The 15,291-nt window shown below is 41.1% G+C and overlaps 1 protein-coding gene across 1 annotated transcript in view; it reads right to left on the bottom strand.

Annotated features, from left to right (window-relative positions):
- Positions 1–2,553: 2,553 nt before the first annotated feature.
- Positions 2,554–15,291, bottom strand: part of ST6GALNAC5 (ST6 (alpha-N-acetyl-neuraminyl-2,3-beta-galactosyl-1,3)-N-acetylgalactosaminide alpha-2,6-sialyltransferase 5) — a 15,054-nt gene continuing 2,316 nt past the window's right edge. The window contains exons 2-3 of the mRNA XM_009884873.1: positions 11,586–11,693; positions 2,554–3,430 (exon numbers count right to left, since the gene is read on the bottom strand). Coding sequence (XP_009883175.1) covers positions 3,199–3,430; positions 11,586–11,693 — 340 coding nt within the window. The 3' untranslated portion in view covers positions 2,554–3,198. The remainder of the gene's footprint in view (positions 3,431–11,585; positions 11,694–15,291) is intronic.

The raw sequence follows: 15,291 nt of genomic DNA, 5'->3' as shown, positions 1-15,291 counted from the left end.
ATATCACAGCATAAGAGCTGTGGTTCTTCAAGATGATAAATAGCTATGCTAATGAAGCCAAGCATAAAAGCATTAAGGTATGCAAGGAGTTCAGAACTAAAGTAACATAGATCTTAAAACTGCTGATGTCTGTAAACACTGGTTTGCGACAGTTTTTAATATGTGAAATGATGCGCGCTCAAGATCGTGAATCGATGAAATTATAGTGAAGGGTGTAAGATGACAGCATAAACCAGAGAATGGCAGCAGTGCCTAGTTTGTGCTACTTATCTCTGCTTTGACAGCATTTTCTATCATAAATCTGTTTGTTTTAGAACTAGGCTATAAAACCTTACGTCAGGCTAAAATGTAGCAGTATATGGTGTAGTTCAAAAATTGTGCTTTTATAGAAAAATACATCGGTAATTTGTAAATTAAAATTGCGGCACTAAAAATTATTTACATTTCTTTTGCACTCTTAGAACTTGTGCTTTTTGCACTGGATTTATATTCCATATAAATCTGTGTGATCAATGCTGTTTCAAACTTGTCGTCCCCCTGCCTTCATCAAATTCCTTTTGCAGTGAATTTTATGTATACAGGTGTGACTTACTCTTAGAAAATACTCCTTCCTACTTTTTGTAATTAGATGGGGGAACTTGCTGAAACTCCACAAGAAGTTGATGAGACTAAAGTGGGGTTTGGGTTTGTTTTGTTTAAAAGACTGGATGTGTACACGGGTAACAAGAACACATAGTTATTATTAACAGGAACTGAAAATGGAATATTACAATCCTTATCTTCACTCTGTTAAAAATTGGGAGACCTAATGTCAGTTTGTCCCATGTTTCTCCTTCACATTCTTAACACTTCATCTGATCTACTTGGCATTGACCAGTCTTGCAGACAGGAAAGGGGCATGTGGAGCACAGCGCAGTCTGGAAAGTCCCCACACTTCTACTGAACACTAAAAGTAGATCAGTGTAATCTACTTTAAAATGATTTGTTTTTAACAATAACGTAACTAAACATTTAGCATACACATCCTGCTGCCCTCGATTAATGGAAAAACTAAGAGCTCTACTTCAGAATGACGAGATCTTTTTATTATTATATCGCTAATAAAATAACAAAAGGATGGTGGCATCAGAGGACCTACTGTGATCTGTACCATCTCTTCAGTCACATTAGAAATGATCTGTAAATCAATTTGACAGAGTTCATCAATTTGAGCAATATATGCCGGATACACGCCCCAGTACACATGCTGAAAGGGATGTTCAAATTACCATTAGTTCAAAATCCATTCCGTTTTTTGTAGAATGTTGTGAAATCAAGTGGAAGGAACAAAACACAGTCAGTGAAAGAAGGAGAGTTAAACACCAGCTGACAAGAGACAGGTTACAAGGACTTGGCAATAGTAGAGCTTTGCATTCAGTTTGTATGCTGAGTGGTGTGTACCAGGAAGAACACTGAAAGAAAACTTTTAAGGCAAAATAGGTTATAGTTTCTTGCTTTTTGATAGTGGGGAGGGCTGCAGCAAGGAGAGTGGCTCTTGGAGGCCTGTTGTGCGGGTCCAGGCAGTGTTACGGGGGTAACGCTGTTTTGCCCCTGACAGGGCAGTTCACTTTGTCCCCAGAGAATCAGGGTATCTGTAGGGCAGCTGCAGCTATTGCTATCCAGTTTTGGAAAGAGGAAGACCATGGGTCGTAAGTGGGTTTAAATGATGGTGAGTTCAGCCTCCGTGCTATGTATCGCCTCTGAGGTTCAGCTTCTTGATTTAGATGTTTTAAGGTAATACCTTTGTTCTAGCTTTAGTATTTGCCTAATGAGACACACCTTTCGTCACCTGAGGTAAATGTTTCATGCAATAATTACTCCTACTGATTACTTTGAAGGAATTGGAGATTTAGCATTTGTGAGGCAAAAGGAAAAATAGTACTGTAACTGAAATCTTCTTTATTCACAAGCCAAATGTAACCCGGTAATTCACACGGTGAGGTTCTATATACAGCACTAGCACTGTCCACCCCGCTGGGTTGCAGGGACTCACCGTGCACATGTACTTCACAAAAAAACTGCCAAGTGTAATTTTGCTCTTTTCAAGGGGAGAGTTTTGTATATGTGGAACTCTTTTCACATCCCAACTTCAGTGCAATCCAGGATCTGTGAGATCAGCGATGATCTTGGAACAGTGGAAGGCAGAGGTTTTTGCAGGTGCAGGTTTGTAATCCTTTTGGCTAGTATGGCTGGTATTGTAGTACCTGGTAGAGTAACTTCTTGATTCCAGAAATTTGGTCATGTTTCAAGGTGTTGTTGCCTGGTTTGTAGCGTGTTGCCGCAGGAGGGTTGCTCCCTCAGCCTCTTGCAGGACTACAAGAGGCAAATCAGAACACGACCCCTCCAGCCTTAGCCCAGTCTCTTCACTGAAAAGCATGCTGCTAGAGACAGGGATTTTTTTGGATAAACTTTGCCCTCCTTCCTCCCACCCCTAATTAAAAACCAGCAGCTTGATAACACAGCAGCAAATGCACATTAATATCAAACAGAATTTTCACTACTGTTTTCATATTAACATGAGATGTCAGAATGTAAAGTTAGCTAGATCTGCACATGGGACCATTCTTGCTGTTAAAGGCTTTAGGCTGGAACGGAGCCCAAAATTTTTAAAAGAAATGCAACATTTCCAGATAAAATATTAATTACATGCTATATAGAATCATATTTTTCAAACAAATTTTATAAATAAAAAGCTAGGCCTTTCAAACCATCAGCAATCTTGATTTGGGATTTGAAAGATTATGAAAGATAGACAATCACATAACTGTGACTTAGAAAAATACTGGCCTAGGTTGCATAAAAAACCTCCATTAAATAAATAGCGTAAGTTTTCACTATGAAAATTCAGTGGCATTGTACTTTAAAAAACCGTAATGATTAACCAGCCGTTAATGATACTCAAGTTGTTTTTCACAAATCACATACACATATAGGAAGTCAGATGGCCAGAAAAGGCTATATACTGGATTAACACAGTTTGACAGAAAGTACTCTTGATACGCTCTGCTCCTTCATCGTAACTTCCTGACTGTTGTTGCAGTCATCAGCTGCAAATCCTGTTACCCTTCTCCTCTGGGTCGCCTTGCTGTCCCAGAAGGTCCAACACCCCAAAGGCTGATGCAGTGGGTGACTGTGATTGCGGTCTTGTGCATTCATCCCTCAGACCACCGGTTTAATCTCAGGGTGATTTACAGTGAGTGGTTCTGGTTTCCAGTCTGGTTGGAAAAAGTGAATATTGAATGTCCGTGCCCAGTTCTCAAACACGCGTTTCTCTGTGATGAAACGATGATGACTGCCCTTTCGTCCCCGCTCGTGTGAAATGTACATTGTGCATTCATCAGGTCCCAAAGGTTCGTAATAATGATAAGGTACGGAAAGATGATTAGGATCCCTGTGGAAGAAAGAAAATAGATGGAAGCCTGAGATGTTCTTTTTCACTGATTGAAAAGATGCTATCTTTAATAAGCTGATGGGCTCAAATCCACTTTTTCTCCCAGTTAAATCAGATTCCTAGGTAGGTATATTTTTCTTGCATATTTAATATATCAGAATGGTGCAAAGGTGTTTTCTTTGCTCTTTCTGTTGCTCTCCTTTAATCCCCTCCTCCCAGTTAAATAAAGGACGGCAGTAGCTCAAAAACAAGAGTGCGCGCTGCAGGGCTGTGTTATTACTCTGAAATTTGAAGCAAACTGCTTAAGAGATTTATATCTAGATTGTGATTTGTAAAAAGCCTTGCAGAGGTATTTACTGAACTGGGGGAAGAAAGGGGAAGCTAGAGGGGAGGCGGTTATCTGTGTCGCATCAGCTCAGTCGAACATTCCCAGCATGGTGCGTGAGGTGCTGAGTGCACAACTTCAATGAGCCTGTCTGCGTGCCAGGTCAGTGGTACAGTCTGCTATTGCTGGGTTTACAATCAAACATCTGATGCACAAATGAGTTCTTTTTTATTTTACAGTCACAACTTTCATGTATCTAAGCTAAAAATTAAAACCATTCACCTGCAGTATCCTTCTGACCTTGTAAGCCCGTTGGCATTAACCAGCAGGAGATGCAGTACTCATGTGGTGACACATAGGATACACCAAAGACCAATTAGATATTTAGGATAAAGTTCATTTTAGCAGTTCTAACCTCAATGTTTTGCTGTTACAGGCACATTTGTATTAATTTGTATTCTAATAAGCCAGAGTGATGTTTTAGTCTCCTTTTGTTTTATTCTCTACATTGAACTGTACCCATTACAGTTTTACTTTGGGCACGGGCATTTGGGGCTGACAAAAGCCCATACAACCGTCTGTCATAAATGCAAAGAGAGAGAGCTGTCCCAGACAGAATAACCCAACTGTACCAATCTTTGCAGTTGCTACCAACAAACTATTTCCTAGTGGCAGAAAAGTTAATCTAAATATTACTATTTAGCGAAGCCTTGGAACTGCTCTGTGTTAAAGTCTGAGCTGAACAGGACCGTAGTACAGAGCAGGAAATCTCATGCAGATTCAGGGCTGTCAGCTCTAATACAGAGTTGATTATTTTCATTTTGAAGAGATAATATTTAAGCTCGCTTTCAATTGAATGCATCCACAATCTGTCAGTATTCTGTCCTGGTCATTATTTTTACTGTGTAATCCTGTCACCTACGCAATTCTCTAATTTTTCTTATTTTACCATTATCCATATTGTATATGCAGTGGTAATGTATGATATTGCTGCTACTTTCCATTTGTACCGTAGATTAATGTTTTAATTCAATCAATCTAGCTTCCTGGTAACACAACACGGTGATCAATCTTACAAGACCAGAATAACAATAAAATTACATTTCTAGAATAAGATGGATTCTAAATTTACTGTATATATTCTCACCGGAATACATAAGAGAGTGAAAAGAAATCCTTCAATACCTCACCTACAGAAAACATATTTGTAACGTAAAAACTACTCTTCATATAGAAATATAATACCTTTTTTTTTTAGCTATAACTATTAGATCTCAAGCTGCAATTATTTTTTCACATACTTTTTTGATACATTGGACCTCCTGTTGTAATCTCTTAAATGAATCATTTGTATGGTTACTGTAAATCTAACAGGATACATTTTAATGTTATTTATTTTTTCCATAGGAACTACTAAACAAATAGGCCTCTGCCTCTGATTTACACTGCTCTTCCTTTCTGTACCAAACCTGGATTTTACTCTTGTGTTCTCGAGGGTAAACCTGTATTGCTTGGTGGATATTTGCTGCTTTAAAGTTAGGATTAGTAAAGTTGAAATCATATCTCCGACAGACTTTGAACAAATGCGGTCCCAAGGGAAGTAAGTTAACTGCTCAGGAGCGAGTGCTGCACCGTGAGCCTGCAAGGCTGCTGGCCCCGACACCTCTGGGTACATTTGGTTGGGATCCTCCCTCTGCTGCCCCACCTCACCCACCCCACCCCCCCTTTTTTTTTATGAAGGCCTGAGTTGGGTTTGCAGAACATAAACTGGAAAAGCAAAAGGCAGGAAATTAATTGCTCTATTCTCTTACCTACTCCTTTGCTGTACACTGAAATTAGTGATGGATGATCGTGATAACTGGAATCAGATTTCTCACAGAGGATCTATAGGAATGCTGGTCTTTTTTTTCCTCCACACACACCCCAAAGTGGATCAGGCAGGTGGATCAGATGGAGAGAGAAAGGAGAGAAGGCTTCATAGTGGTCCTCCTTCTTGTCCCTCACTGTGCTAACTTAGTATTTACCAAGGGTTACACTCTTCTGTTACCTCTTTGAAGCAATATTTTGAAGCCTTGAAGAGTAAGTGCTTTCTCTCTTATGTTATCGGTATTCAACCAGTGGATATTTTAGCAATGGATTTCCCTTTTGAAGACAGGGATTCCACATTACATGAGAGGCTCTGAAGCTAACACCAGAGTATCCTAAGTGGATGCCCTTAGCTCCAGGCTGTAATGGGTCACTACATTTTGTGCAATGTCATGTCAGAAACAGTACAGAAACACCTGCAGAGGGCCTGGCAGGGAGCGAGGCAGAGGAGCCCAGTCCAGGCACCCTGCTGGGTTCAGGCATCCCCTGATAGGTGCTGTCAAGGCTTGTATGCACGTCTACTGGCTGAACTGGAGGTGAATTTAGTGCAAAAAATGAAAATGCTGGTGGCTTTAGACCTCTCCAAGACTACTCTGCAGCTGACTAAGGCTTCGAGGCTAAATTCCAAATGTTCTATTTTTGATTTAGGAACTCTGAAAGGCAGTTAGGTACCTATCATGTTTTGTCTGAAGTCTTTCTCCTTTCATGGGAGTTCTGGATTCCCCTAGACTGCATCCTAGTAAGGTCTGGATTTGAACTCTGGCTTGAGTAACTACCCCGTAACCCAAATTAACTGTACTGTGTTATCTTCTAACTCTGCAATTAGCTTGTGTCACCAGCAAATGAAATGCATGAGTAATTTCTATACGGAAATTGCTTGCCACCTCATTTATTAACATTAAAACAGATGCTGTTTTATCACTGACTGATACTGGACATTAATCAGTATTTTGTCAGACTTTGCATGCATATTAATATCACAGCTGGGAGGAATCTAGGAAAGTTCCTCTGTAAAATCTACTATACTTCCTGCCTAATAGCCTGCCAGCACAGCAGCCGTGCAAGTGCCTGTACCCAATGTCAGTCATCTACTGTTTGCCACTTCAGTGCACATTTTCCCACAGATGGTATCCACCCACAGTGAAAGCTGAAAACACAGCAAACAGCGATTGCCTCAGAAGAAACAAGGCAGAAAAACAAGGCCATCCCGTATCACATTCTGGTCAACCTCTTCCTTTCAGAAATGAAGAGCCGTTATAAATCAACCCACTAAAACTATACGTACTCACACGCTTTGTAAAATAATTCATACTTTGAAGGCTGAATAAAGTTTCATTAATATGTTGAGTGATGGGCAAGGAGCTAGGACTATGAAGATTTCTGGGTAATTTCTTGCCTTCTATTCCCATGATCCCATTTCCTTGACCTCCATACTGGCCCTGTTTTCCAAACCATTTATGCATTTTGTTATTAAGGGAGTGAGGCGAGATCCAGGCATATGGACCAAAGGGCATGACTGTCTCCCACAAAGTTTACAATCCTCTGAGCACCCCTTCTTCCATCAAGCACCTCCTACGTCCCAGGAATTGTAACTAGCAATAACTGTTTCTTTGCACTTGATTTAAAGTAATTGAAAGCGGAGAGAGGGAGGTAGGAAAACACTAGATTTAAAAGCTGTACCCAAAGGAATAAATTAAAGGATTTCAAATGCCAATTTTCAGGCAAATTATCACAGATGGGAAATGGCCTGGCAGTCAAATGAGGATTCTTATAGGAGAATGATCTGGCTCCGTAATTGGAGCAAAAATTATTCATATTAGTTAAAATAAGGCTCAGAATTAAGCTTTAAGTTTCTGTGAGTTCCAGAATGCCCATGAAGAGAAAGGGGGGTTAAAGAGGGCTCTTCTCACTAACACCCTGAGTTTTCCTGGTGTGCGTGAGTACCCAGAGATATCTGCAAGGAACCAACCTCTCCTGCCGATACTCCAGTGCACAGGGACCAAAATTATTACAAACTGCATTAAGGCTTGTCTGGGTCCTTCCCACCGACGCTGCTGAGCAGCCACAAAGCAAAGCAGCAGTGTTGCGGTGCCTTCAGGATTTGCGGTGCTCTCTGTGCACCACAGTCTGGCTGCTGATGGAGGGAGGCAAGAAGAAAATCCTTAATGTCCCAGTTCAGGAGTCAGCCCTGTGCACGTGGCAGGCTGCCAAAGGGAGCTCGGCGACGGGAAATGCTTCCCATCTGGGGTGCTAGTTTGCTCCAGCAAAGGCTGGATTGGATCCCTGGGCACTGGAAAAAATACAGCAAGATGGCTTGTCTTTCTGGCAACAAAAGAGCGAGAGGTCCACACACTCTCCAAAATCTCTGCAATGTGCTCGGAAGCACCCTCTTTCATCTTATTCTAGAATGTGCAAGTCAGATGTATTTAACAGCATGAGAGCAATATCAAAGCCATTAACCCTTACTACAGCATAAATCTGTAGCAAAGTAAAGGGATTCGATATTACATATAGCTTTGCTGTAAAGTACTAGAAATTTATAATAATCAGGTCACCAATTCCAGTTCAGCTATAAAAATCAATGTCCAGTGAAAGTAAATAGAAATGAATCTAAAACATGTTGTCGCAATTAATAGTGAGAAATCTTTCAGTCTGTACTCCAGACTCCCTCACTAGACTATTTTTTTCTACACGGGTGGAAAGCAATTTGGTTAATGATCTTAAGCTAATAATTTGTAGCAGAATCAACAGTGTGATATTCACAATACCTTTGAGATGTCCTTCACGTTACAGATGTGATACTAATTTAGTTCCACGACAGTGATCACCCATACTCATTACTTACTCCACAAATTAATACTTAAAAAATAATGGGTATCTGCTGAAGTTGTAAATTTGGTGACATTAACTTTGAATAGAAGTAAGGAGCGTGCTGGTTTCTTTTTAAATCTTAATGATTGCTGTGCAACTAAAGTACCTATAACCATCTCACACACACGAGAGAGGGAGGGTGGGGTTTTTTGTTGTTTTGGTTTGGGGGTTTTTTTATTCTTTTTTAAATGTGTCGTGGTTTAGGCCAAATCGGCTACTGGGGACCTGGGGGACCCCAGATAGGACCGACAGATGCTCTCTTCTACCCCTCTTCAAAGAGAGAGGCAGAGGAGGCAAAAGAGACTTATGAGTTTAGAAGGAAATAAACTACTTTAATGGAATATTAATAATAATTAAAAAAAAGAAATAATGAAATATATACAAAACCGTATCAAGCTCCTGAGATGACAGTCACGACACCGGCTGGCACTGGGGCAGTCCCAGGCTGGACTCAGTGATGGATGGGAGCTGGATTCTGGATCTGTACTCAAGATCGGGATCGCAGGCAGACGAACAGAGTCCTCCTCAGACGTTGGCCATTGAAGAAAGAGAGCTGACCCTTTGATCCCTCAGCTTTTATACTGAGCATGAGGCAGATGGGATGGAATACCCTGTTGGTCAGTTTTGGGTCACCTGTCCTGTCTGCTCCTCCCCGCAGGTGGGACCCCACTATGCTTCTCTGCTTCTGACCCTCCAATGGGGCAAATAACAAAGTCGGTTGGCCTGGGGTGTGATAGCAGTAAGTATAAGCAAGAGCCTCTCTGCATACCATGCCTGGGCATCAGCTATAAACATAGGTCTTGAGAGAGTGAACATTGCACAGCATGCTGTTAATTTCAGTAGTTAGAGAGGCCCAGCTAAGAAGCGAAGTTACTGAACAAAATTGGTCCTGTTTTACCTCAAACCAGGATGAAATGGCAGATTTGTATTTTGTCTGACTGAAAACCAGGAAATATGGCTTAAAATTACAGAGTATTTCTTTATTTCTGCTATTCTATTTTATTAGTCTTATTTCTTTGAAAGGAAGCACTGTTTTGCTCTTCAGCCATCATTAAGACATTAACTAAGAAGGTTAACTGTATTTATGGTAAGAGGTTCCTTTCATAGATCTTCATGGATAGCTTCTTCCAGGCACGGCAACTGCACTTTTCCCCTGCATCGTCTGGGGAATAAACCTGAAGTAAAGATACTTTATATTCTTTTGATTAAGAAATGACCTTTTCCCTTTTTTTATGACCTGGTAAGTGTACCTTCATGTTAAGATTTTTTTATGCAGGCCGTGACCATTATTACATCTATCAATGGTAGGATTGATTACAGCCTTTCTTGTGTTATAAATCAATATTATACGCATTTGATTTCAGCGTACCAATTCTATGAAAGTCTTTCTATGGTCTCAGTGACAATTTTAGCCTCTCTTAAAAACAGCTGGTTGTTTATTTTAAGTATATGTATCTAAACTAATCTGACTTTGCCTGAGATGTTAGGACTGAGCATTGCTTCACAACGAATTGCTGTCTTCTGCATTTTTACATCATCAGTTTATTTAAGAATTACTTCCATGTGCCAATAGAATACAGCCACTTCGGGAGTCAGACAGACCAGCCACTTACAGAAACTGAAGTGTTTCTTGGCCAACTGAAATGACAGGGGAACTGAAATGCTGTGCTGTCGAAGGTATTTATGTTGTCTGGAATATCTGATCTAGTTTGTTATTTCCCTTGGAGAATTCATAGTGAAATCTGGCAGTACATCACAGCATTTATCATCAGTGCTTTGTTATAATTTGTAGAAATTCTTACAAAGTGGAATTTAGTGTTGACATTTTATATTGTAATTTCTTCAGGGATTTCTACTATGTGCCCAGGACAAATGCAGATTCCCGAATTATCTTTTTCAGTGCTCAGAAGAAAGTCAAAGCAGTCCTGTTCTTTGATAGATGAGCTAACCTGTCACTGCAGCCTTGTTCCCCTTGCCCCTGAAAGGCATCTTGAATTAGTCAGGGAACCAGACTTCAGTGAGATCACTAAAATTTGCAACAGAAAATTCAAGCAAGTACTTCTTAGTGAAAGGGATTCATGAGCTGGTGATGAAACGTTCCACTGATGCCACTGTTCCAGACTGTACCAGCTCTGTGCATGGCTGGGTCACCTAATGGTGCGTATGGGATCGGGACTGGGTGTGGGCACATACCCACATGTTTCTGAAAGGCCGGAGTGCTACGCCTAGTAACGGACGGACAGGTGATACTTGAGCACCAGCATAAAGCTTGCTGATGTAAAACAAGTTTGTATGAATTTATACAGTGCTTTGCATCACATGGGTAACGTGATTTTGGTCCAGTACCAGAAGTCCTGAAGACTGCTTCCCTCTATCACTGATCCACAGTAGGAAACCTTAACCAGCACCTTGGGCCTGAGTCCTGAATGTGGCTGGAGGCACCACGGAGCCGTAAAATGCACACGTGCTGTTACTTTATAAAACAGCATGAAGGGATCACATAGCTTCCACTGGCGAATACCCGTGCTGCTTCCACCACTTGTGTCCCACACCCTGCATGACCAAAATGGGGCATTACAAGATGGATCATCTATTCTGCAGTTCCAAATTCCAGGGCTTTTTGGTAGGGATTATTTAGGAAGCTATTTTACTGGAAGACTGGGATTCATGTGAGAGACATACAACCTTGATTTGAGTTGCATAGAAAGTTCAATTTAGAAACTAGTCACTGTGAGAACTCCGTTCCTCTATTAACTGGGGGGGAAACTTTAAAAACAAATTAAAAGTAATGTTTTCCAGTACTTCTTTTTTGAGATTAATTTCATGCCAATTACTGCATTACTTTTAGCTGATAAATATTCAGAGACTAAAAGAAACCAACAAGATGGATTAATTCTCCCACACTACAAACAAAATTTCTAAATATTTTATATAACATAATTAAATGCTGTTTGTTGTTTTCAGAATCAGATTTTGGTACATGTTAATTAATTGCTTTAAGAGGACTGAAGAGGAAAAAAATTTAAAATATTCAGATATTTATCTGTAACATTCAACCTTGTTGGCTAATAATGGTTCCAAAATAAATCCTACCTGCAGAAATCCGGTGGCACCATGCCATAAACATTTATCCTGTCACAGAGCTCTAACGCGATAGTCATTGTGAACCAGCCCGTGCTAAGCCAAGTGTTGGATATCTTCCTGAAAGCAAAAACATAATTAAGTTTCCAGGCTGACAAATAATTCTTGAGATATCTGAAGCAATTTCTGGGCATTTTTTTTTATTCTTGTGAAAGGTTATGAAAATTGGGCAAGCAAGGCTACTTTGCTCATTCATCTTTTAATGATTTTGCTAGTGTCTTCTGTCAGTGGACTAATCTCTGCAGAAACTGCCCTTGCTGTAATTAATTTTGGGCACGGCAATGTTAATATTTAGCTGACCTTTTAGTGAGTTTACCTTAAGTGACTGAAACTTCATGGCCTATATTTATATTCTTCCGCTAGTAATCTATACACATCTATAATCACCTAATGGAGCTTACACACTAAGTGCTCAGGAAGCTGCATCACGGGGGATGCTGCCTCCCACAGCATACAGAGGAGCCCGTCTGCTGGAGCGACGTCTGGCCTCAAGTGCTTGGTCCAACCAATCTTTTCTCCCACCCCATCCATGATTTGGTTTCTGGATGCTCTCAGCCACTCACTGTGACTGCTGGCAGAAAGCTCTGTTAGCTGCAGCTATGCCTGTCCCTTAGCCAGCCTGGGAAACCTTCATCCTCGGTGCTACCCCTCTGCCTGCCCCAAGTCCCATCCCAGCCTGGTGGGACCTCTGAGTATGAATGATGGTGCTGGAAGGGAGCAGTCTAAGGCAGCTCCTTTCCTGGCCGCCTCTGCAGGCTGGGAGAAATCTGAAAAAGAAGCACAACTGATCCCAGCATTATTTACGCAAAATAGGAGGTATCTCCATGTAACTGCTCCCAGATGTCAGAGATTTACAAGCTGTGCTTAAATTTTGCTGTATGGCAGGTTCTTTTATGCAAAATGGCAACAGTAACGTTTCCTCTTTCCAGCATTTGCTTGCCATTGCTGTTTAGCGTGTAAGACCTGGGTACTACAATGGTTACTGGTTGCCGGGCACACGCACTGAAAGTCCCAGTCCCGTGTGAAGTTCCTGCACTGTCCTTGTGCCTGGGGAGAGCTGGCAGTCTTGGAACAGGAGGGTCAAGGAAATGGCCAGCAAGGAGCATGTCTTAAAAGTGTCATAAATGTATATTTAGGGGAGCCGTACAGGACCAAGTCAGGTACCTCTCGGAAATGGAGGCACGCAGTTGGGTATTCGCTCCAGAGAAAACAAGCTCGCTCAAAGGTCTCCTTTCAAATACTGTTAAAGGAGAGAGCAGCTCTCCCCAGTGGCTCCTCACTCAGCTAGACAAGCCCCACAGGAAGAAGTTCAAGCTTGTGTCATCTGCGTCCCAAAAAGGCCTCAGATTCCTGATGACAGCCTGTCACAGTGACTGGCTCTCCTTTATCTCTTACTAAAGCTGAGGCTCTGTCAGAGCAAGTGCAGGCTCTTGGGTGGCTTGTGGGCTGTGTCAGATGATTGTACTAGTACAGAACCTACATTAACCCCATTCCACCACACCTACATCTGCCTGACACTTGCAAAATGTTGTAACACCACCCCCCCACCCCCCCAAAAAGCACAGCAGAGACCATGAGTTTCTCATCAGAGCAGTCACCTGGGAATCCCAGGTCCTGACCCCAGTTCCAAGGCCATCTTTTGCAATTTACCCAGCGACACTGGAATGCCCAACAGTCCTGGAAGCAGGGACCCAAAGCCACAACAGCCACTGCAAGCAAGTGCCAATATGGAATTCAGCTGGCAGGAGCCAGGAGCCCACCATGCAGCTGCCCAAGCTAATGCTGAACAAGTAGGTGATCTCAAGTAAGTGATCTACAGGGTAGTAGGAGGGAGATGTTTTGTGTCCCTGCCCACAGCAGGGGAGGTTGGAACTAGATGATCTTTAAGGTCCCTTCCAACCTAAAGTATTCTACGATTCTATGATTGAGGAATGCCTCATGTGAAGGTTTCCCATTTCCTCAGTGAATTAAACTATTGCAAAGAAAAAAGAAAAAAAAAAAAAGTGGTGGTATCAATGCTGGGTGCTTAAAAGGCACTTCTAAACATTCTTTAATGAAAAATGCCTGAAAGATGCTGGGGAGCCTAGCTAATTTGTCCTGTCCTTTGTGGGTCACCTGGTAATGTATGAACTCCTGAAACGTACATTTTTACTGCTCCTGACATACAGACTTCCAGGCTAAGGTAGCATTGGAGAATAACATGATTTAAGCATCTCATTAGTTCCAATTATGGGGACTTATTTGTTTTCTGAATTTGCACTTAAGCTTGGGGGGGGGTGGTGCAATTTGTCACAATGTCATCGCTGGGTCATAAGCTCAGTAGGGGCCTTCAGGCACTGCAACAATACAAACCAGTAAATAATAATTTTTGGTTCAAAATTATTAGGAAAGGGAAAGCCAGGTAAAAGCCTAAAAAATTTGCTTTCCTGCCACTTGAGAGTTTCTGAGCCTATGAATTGCTTAAGTAATTCAGGAACGTGTTGAGGCTAAGAGGACTTTGGTGCTTGCACAAGGCCACTGTTTTAGGTACCGAAGCCCTGTCATTCCAAACCCAGGGAGCAGTTCCATCTAGACCATGCCTGAATTAGCTGGCCTTTGCACAGGTCAGGCAGCCTAGCTAGGCTGTCTGCTGCCTTAGTTTTCTTTTTGCTTACATGCATTTATGCTGTAATTCAGTGTTTGCAATAAATAAGAGAATAACTGAATTTAAATAAAGAAGCTTAAAAGCTAAACAATGCAATAAAAATTTAAAAACTTACTCAAGTACCACTTTGGCCTCTTTAAATACTTTGTCTGTAGAACAGCAATATAGAAACAGGGTTACAGTGTCTTGCCTTTTCATAAAAGATCTGAACAAAAGTCTAACAAAAGAATACTGTTTTTATACCTAATCAGCTGTAATGAAAGAATATGAAGAACTGTCATGTGCTTATTAGGGGAAATTATCAGATATTCTTTTATACGATGAACTAACACACGGTGCTGATAATTCTGTAGTGCACACTAAATTACAATTAAAGGCCTTTCTGCTCCACCAAAATCTCATTTATAATCTCTATGGAAATACTCTTCCTGCAGTTATTTCATTTATGCTTCCTTTATCTAATTACTATAATATTGGTTCTGAATCATATTTTCTTAATGTGCCCTTATTTAATTATAAAGTTATTTTCAAGTAGTTACTTTATAATACCAAGTAGCTCGCTCTGCAGCCTTTGTCATTCCCTATACTATTTAACTGGCAATGTTTTCTGAAGATTTCCCTTCATTTCAAAATCAGCTTTTTTTTTTTTTTTTCAAAAAGCACAATACATCGGATTACCTTTTTTTTTCTCATCATTTTCAAGACAGAAATGAATGATTTGATTATTGCAACCTTGCAATCAGGCTTCTCTCTCCCTCCTTTGTTTTTTTGCAGGCAGTAATGTCAAGAGCTCAGCAGAAACCTCCCAGGGAACGGCAACATTCTGGGCTGTACAATGTTCTGCTCCTGCCCCCACAGCTACATAAATTTTCTTCCCTTACAAATTCCTTCCTACCCATGTTTCTTTTCATCTTCCCTCTCTTTTTCTGTGCTGCCTATTCATTTATTTTCATCTCCCGTTTTAATCTTCTTAGTCCTTCAAATATGCTGTATGTGCCCTCTAAAGGAGCGGTT

The sequence above is a fragment of the Charadrius vociferus genome, unplaced genomic scaffold (assembly GCF_000708025.1).
Source record: "Charadrius vociferus isolate BGI_N301 unplaced genomic scaffold, ASM70802v2 scaffold163, whole genome shotgun sequence".
Taxonomy (NCBI): domain Eukaryota; kingdom Metazoa; phylum Chordata; class Aves; order Charadriiformes; family Charadriidae; genus Charadrius; species Charadrius vociferus.
This window is presented reverse-complemented; position numbering and strand designations above follow the sequence as displayed.